The 6,984-nt window shown below is 47.3% G+C and overlaps 1 protein-coding gene across 1 annotated transcript in view; it reads right to left on the reverse strand.

Annotated features, from left to right (window-relative positions):
• The window catches only part of LOC109298733 (short-chain dehydrogenase/reductase family 16C member 6-like), a 17,846-nt gene extending 14,234 nt beyond the window's left edge, over positions 1-3,612 (reverse strand). The window contains exon 1 of the mRNA XM_019518991.1: positions 3,286-3,612. Within this exon, the coding sequence (XP_019374536.1) occupies positions 3,286-3,612 (327 nt within the window). The remainder of the gene's footprint in view (positions 1-3,285) is intronic.
• Between the last annotated feature and the right edge of the window lie 3,372 nt (positions 3,613-6,984).

The raw sequence follows: 6,984 nt of genomic DNA on the forward strand, positions 1-6,984 counted from the left end.
TTGTACTGCTATTGGTCAGTCTAAGGACAGTTGAAGTAAAAAGAATCTGAATGGCTGTAAGTTATCAGCATAGCTCAGAAGTTATAAATTGGCTGTCACATCCAGAAATCATTTAGAAGGAAGATACAGCTCTGTGAAAGGAACTACTAATTAGCTGTTGACCTGGATCAGTGGGCCTGTGGATCTCAAGGATCCCAAAGACTGAATACCAGGATCCTTCCCAGTACCCCTCAGACAGAGCTGATCGGGGATGCCTGACTTTGCTGAGCTTTGTGGAAAGAGAAACTTGTCATACATCAGGCATCAGAGGGGACTGCTGATAAGTTGCCAATGCGAATTATTATTGTCTGTCATTATCTGTCTTAGTATACTACGTGTACTCGTGTTTTTGTTAAGTCAATAAACCTTTCTTACCTTTCTACCCTCGACCACACTCTCAATCCTGAACCCTCTTCAGGCAGCTGAAACACCTGGTGTCTTAGGAAGTCTGCTACTTGCCCAGAGCATGGATCCAAGATGCCACAGAGGGATTATCAAGACTCATCCAGCAGTCTGACTACTACCCCATGCTACTCATCCATGTGGGCACCAATGATACTGCCAGGGGAGACCCTGAGCAGATCAAAAGTGACTACAAGGCACTGGGTGCAAGGATGAAGGGGATGGGGGCTCAGGTGGTGTTCTCTTCAATCCTTTCAGTCAAGGGAAAGCACCTGGGCAGGAGCAGGTGCAGCCTGCAGATCAATGCCTGGCTGGGCAGGTGGGGTTGCAAGTAAGGCTTTGGTTTCTTTGACCATGGGATAATAGTCCAAGAAGAAGGATTGCTAGGAAGACATGGGATGCACCTAATGAAGAGAGGAAGGAGCATTTTTGCAAACAGGCTTGGTAACCTAGTGAGGAGGGCTTTAAACTAGGTTTGCTGGGGGATAGAGACCAAAGTCCTGAGGTAATTGGGTGACCTGGAGGAAAAGCAAGCAGAAGGATGCAACAAGGGGGGTGTTCTCATTCTTTATGAGAAATCAGGGCAATTGACTAGTTATTTAAGTCCCTGTACACAAATGCATGGAGTCTGGGAAACAAGCAGGAAGAATTAGAAGTCCTTGCACAGTCACGGAACTATGACATGATTAGAATAACAGAGACTTGGTAGGATAGCTCATATGACTGGCACTGTCATGGATGGGTATAAACTGTTGGGGAAGGGCAGGCAGGGGAGAAGAGGAGGAGGAGTTGCACTTTATGTAAAAGAGCCATATGAGCTCTTTTAATCAGTTCTGGTAACACAGCAAAACAGCCACTGAACAGAAAAAACTGCTGCAGACAAAGGGCTCAATTTGTTCCATTTGGTGGCAGATTGTTCTCTTAAGCCATTCTCTTCTGAAAATATGTTTACTGCAAACACAAGTGATTAGCAGGGATCCTGATTTTCCCTGATAAAAAAATCACAAATTCTCTGCTAAAGCCAGCAAAATCCATGATTAAAATTAAAGGTCCTCCACATCCCTCCCAGCCCTGCTGGTGCCCTTCACTCCCCATCCAGAGCCCCCACCTTGCTGGTCCCCCTTGCCCCCTACCTACAGCCCCTGCTTCCCTGCTTCCCAGGTCCTGCTATAGGGGGCCCCCAGCTGCCAGGCTATGGACCTGGGTTCACAGCCCCCTGCCCCCACTTTCTCCCTGCTGTGGGCTCAGGCGGGGTGGCTCCTTACTGTTGCGTGTACTCCCAGGGGTCAGAGGGGACCTGTGCCCCCCAGATCTGTACCTGGGAGGCTGCTGCCCAGCCAGGTTTGGATTGGGGCTTGGGGCCCAGGGACAGGGGACTGGGGCCACAATGCGTGGCTCCAGGGCCCTAACACGGAGAAGGATGGGGCCATGGGTGGCTTGTCTGGGGGAGTGAAAGGGCTAGTTTCCCACTGTCATGTGGGCTCCCGGGGGGCAGGTGGGACCTGTGCCACCCAAATCTGTACCCAGGGCAGGTGCAGACTGAGGCTGCTGCCCATATGGGTGGGGCAAGGGGCCTGGGATCACAATGCATGGCTGCACAGCCCTAGCTGGGAGCAGGATGGGGCTGTGGGTGGCTCATCTGGGGGAGGGAGAGGGCTGGTTCCCTGCTGCTGTATGCAATCCCAGGAGGCAGGTGAGACCCACCCCCCAAGATGTGTACCCAGGGCAGGCGCAGGCTGAGGGCTCAATCTCCCATGCTACTTCTTTTCCCCAGGGCCTCCAGAGCCAGCAGGCGTGACCCAGCACAGCTGAGGACAGCACAGCCACGTGAGGATTTCTTCCCACCCTGGTGATGTACTTTCAGTGCCTGCTGCTGTTTTGCAGGGTGCAGCCCCACACCGCTGCCCTCACTACAGCCCCATGTTTAGGAGGTGCATTGCCGGGGCAGTGGGGTAGAAGGAGATGCGGTGAGGGGGTTTTCTGTGCAGCTCCTCTGCTCTCTTTTGTGCCGGGTCATTGGGTGGGGAAGCAGGGCAACAGGGAAAAGCGGCGAGCAGGGAGTGCTAGAACCTGGCCTGGTGAAAAGGCTTAAATAAAACAATGTAGTAGCATATAATTTTATCTCCATATTGAATGTTTATTAGTCAAGATTCCTATATGATCTCTACCAAATGATGTTAGACACTCTCACATACAGTGACTATATAATTGAAGACCACCTGGCATTTATAGCTATATAAGATTTAAACACAAAAAGGGAAAATAAAATAATGTCTTTCTGAGTAAGTTCTAGCTTTGAGAAGTGGCAGGTGGAAAGAGATACTCCCCTCTGCCCACCGCTTCCCCAGAGCCAGAGTGTTTGACCAAGGAAAAAAATTACTTCTGCTATTCTTCCTATCTACACCACTGCATAATTGCTTTGCTGAATAACTTAATACAGTCAGCATTCTATAATGGCCCCCAGAACAACTGGAAAGATATTGCAGCACAGTCTGATAATGTAACACTAATTTTCTCCTAACCGTATTTGAGTTTCAGTGTATCTTCCAAAAGGAGAGACTTTTACATGCATGTAGTCGGACAACATAATGCTTTCAAAATAACTATAGATTACACATTAATATAGAGTTTTAAAACTGGTTAAAAAAAACACAGTTGCCTGAATGCATAATGACTTAAACCATTTCAAATGGGATCTAGACACGAAAGCCATTTCAAACAGGATTTCACATGTATTTCTATCAAAACAGATCTGTGATGTCAGTCTGCTTGAGCAAAAGCTTATCTTATCTAATATACTCCAATACTAGGAACAAAAGCAAGGAGCAGCAAATAATATCCTACTAGATCAGCCGTTTCATAGACTTCTTTCCTATTACTGCAGTCACACCTGTAGGCATACATTTCTTTGGCTCCATTTATTTTGGCCAGTCGAATTGTCTCTTTGTTTCCTTCTTCATCAATGTCCCAGAGAACCAGCTTGACTCCAAGGGGAGCAAAATGTATGGCAATCTCCCTTCCAATCCCATTTGCAGCTCCTGTAATTAGCACTATTTCACCAGCAACATTTTTATGAGTAGGAAAAAACAGCAAAATAAAAGCCTCAAAGTAGTAATATATAAACAATACCAGGAACTGGATTGTCTCCAATATGGTGTTTATGCAGGACATGATTGTTCGTGTACCTGTTAACGAGAGATTATTTTCTAATGAAGAACAAAAATATTACTGAACCTCCCAGAAAACCGAGTGGCCCAGACATTCATCTTTCTTCAATGTTTGGTTTTGCAATGATGCCATAAAACTAGAATAACATTTTTTACAAGTAAGCTCTCATGGCTGCAAATTATTTGTGAATTATTTTAATATCTTGTGAGATCAGACAAGGAAACTTATGGAAATAAATAGAAAGAACTAGACATATCGTAATTCTCCCTCTGATCAGATGGACAATTGCTTCATTCTTCAATTTTTCTATTTTTCCTGTCAGTCATTTAGAGAAACAAGCTTTAACCTACCTTGCATGGGATATTAGAAGCTTGCAGCAGTAGACTAGTAAGAAGTGGTTAATTGCTAAGCTGAAGAGAGGCAGAAGGCAGGGCAGGGTGCCTGTAGAAATGTGGGACACTTGGTCTGACATGCTGTAATTACACACGTCAATGCAGATTCAATTAATTGAGTCTGCTGGAGCATGCTCATTAGGCTCCAGAAGCCTCTGTGTCTTGTGTATTCAGTGTCCCTGAACTTCAAAATGATGGCGGGAGCGCTTTAACTAAAGCTTGTGGAATGAATTTTAGTTAAAGGGCCCCCACCACCATTTTGAAGCACAGGACACTGAATACATGAGAAGCTGCAGGCACTTTAAAAAGAGCAGTTCCCAAGAGTCACTGTAATTAAAGTGCCCATCCAGCCCTGGAGCATGCATAAGGATGCCTTTACAGACTAACCAGTAAACTAATGATAGGGATAATGACTAAGTGTCTGTTGTAATCCTGTTTTCTGAGTTCTGTGTCCTGGTGTGCCTGAAATTACATTTTCCTGCACCCATTCAATGTATGTAAACTAGCATTTATATACGAGGTGTCCAACCTGCAGCAAATGTGACACAAGTGGGAGGAGCAGGCTGTATGCATGGTATTTGGTATACTGGGGAGGGAACAGGCAGTGCAGCAGCAGATAAGGTAGAGAGTAGAAAGCAGTGCAGCAGATTTGGCCAAAGCATGGGGGTCAGGGTGGCATTCAGGGATGGTGCAAGGCTAGTTTGGGGCACACTTGCCAAAAAGTTTGGCCTCCACTGAATTAAATGATGCCCAGGCTGGTTATGCCTTCATAGAATAGAAAAATTATGACTGATTATCACACAAACATTGCAGCCTAAGGCAGACCATTGCCAGAAGAGGAGTCACCAGTAGCAGAAAAGGGCAAGAGACAAGAATAGGCCTGAGACCTTCTGTAGGGATGGAGGAGGTTGAGTCCCATGTGTCCTGGCTGCTCAAACGGCAGAAGCCAAAGGTTGGACCATGTTCAAGGGATTTTCTCTTTCCTCTCACCCCTGCATGGAAGTGAAGTCCTGCAGGGCTGCCTATGCCCTGGCTTCCTCTAGCTGTCCTGTCCCACCACACTCTGAATTTTATCTGCACCACATAAGTCACACCAGACAGTCCCTCTCCTGGACTGCCCCATCCCTCTCGCCAGCAGCTGTGAGCATCTTAGCCTGCCTTATCTGCCCCAGATGCAGCTCCCATGGCACCCACCTGGCAGCTTGTGGCTGCCTCAGCCCATGCTGCACCTGTTCCCTGCCTGCTGCCCCCTACAGAGCTCTGGATGGGGGCTCTGCAGTCCAGCCACTGTTTGGGCTCCTGTAGGCCTAGCAGGAGAGTGGAAAAAAGGCTAAAGGCTTGGGAAGATAGAAAGGGGCAGGGGGTGTTCTCCTAGTGCCCAGTCCCCTGCCCTACCCTGCCCTGTGCTGTATTCTGATGTGCCACTGGCTACCTACAAGCTCCAGTTGTAAGGTTTCTGCCCTGAAGCCTATGTAACCAGGGGCCTTGTTACCTGATACGTTTAGGTGTCTTTTGGAGCTCCTAACCTCTGGACTGGCTGCGCTGGTTTAAAGCACTCATTATTCAGCATAGAGTTCTGTCTAATTTTGTTCCTGTTCCATTACCTTGTGGCCACTTCCCACAGCTATTCCAGCCAAGTTGAGTATCCCAGAATGCTCTGAGCTCCAAGAGGCTGAATCCTTTTTTTTCTGAAGCACCTGCTGGCCACAGTTCCTCTTATCTCAAAAAGGATATTGTATAATTAGAAAAGGTAAAGAGAAGGGCAGTCAAATGATCAGGGGCCTGGAACAATTGTCATACCAGGAGAAACTAAAAAGACTAGGACTCTTCGGTTTGGAAAGGACAGGGCTGGAGGGGTGAATGTATGTGGGTGTGTGTGTGGGGAGGCAGTGAGAATATGATGTAGAAAAACTCATGAAGGGTGTGGACCAAGTGAACAGGGAACTGTTGTTTACTAAGTACCAGAATACTTGAACTAAGGGGCACCTGCTGAAATTAGTAGGTGTCAGGTTTAAAACTAACATAAAATTATTTTTTATGTAACACATAGAAAATGCATATAATTCATTGCCAGAGGAGCTGGGGGAAGCAGATACCACAGCCAGGTCAAGGAGGGACTGGATAAATTCATGGATGATAGAATGGTTGGAGATGTTTCCTCTTACATCTCCTAACCAAAAAATCATGGATGTCCAGAGAGTTTTGAATAGGGGATAGAGAATGAATGATATAGCTCACTGTCAAGATATCCAGTTCAATGCTTTCTAGGGCTGTACGAAACAGCACTGTTTCATTTTGACTTTCGTCAAAATGGACCTTAGATATGCCCAGGCTCCTGCCTCCTTCTGGTCAGCTGACTGGGGACAGGTGCTAGGGGTGTAGGTTGTAGCTGTGTTTGTCTAAGTATATGGCACTGGCAGACAAAGTTCTTTGGGTCAATCTGATATATTTTAGTAGACCAATTGAATAGTTGGAGAAATATATCTTAGCAAGCTTTCACTTTGAAAAACCCTTCACCAGGCTGAGGAAGCACCTGCAGTTGCCGTGTACGCTGTGCCTGCATGGAAGAAATAGTAAAGAATCCAGAGCCTGGCGTGCAATGCAGGCAAGAAAGTCAGTCAGTGAAAATGGAAATGGAGGCATCAGGGGGTATGGGACAGGCTAGGGTTGGTGGTCCTGAGTGCCTGACAGCTGCTGTTGCTGCAGGGGGGCTGTGCACCCTGCGGGGAGCAGGCAGGATACCCACCTCTCCTGAGTAGCCCCGCACCCACAGTCCCCACATACCCACAAACCCCACCATAACCTACCCACAAACTCAACACCCCCAAACCACCCCCACAAACCCCTCTCCCACATACCCATGCACAAACTGCAAATCCCCACCCAGGCCTCATACCCCCCCACAAACCCTACTCTCACCCACCACCCCCACCAACCCTCCATAAACCCCACATCCACCCCCACTCCCCTTTTGCCCCTAAAC

Source organism: Gavialis gangeticus, unplaced genomic scaffold (genome assembly GCF_001723915.1).
Source record: "Gavialis gangeticus isolate Ggan-Ray unplaced genomic scaffold, GavGan_comp1, whole genome shotgun sequence".
Taxonomy (NCBI): domain Eukaryota; kingdom Metazoa; phylum Chordata; order Crocodylia; family Gavialidae; genus Gavialis; species Gavialis gangeticus.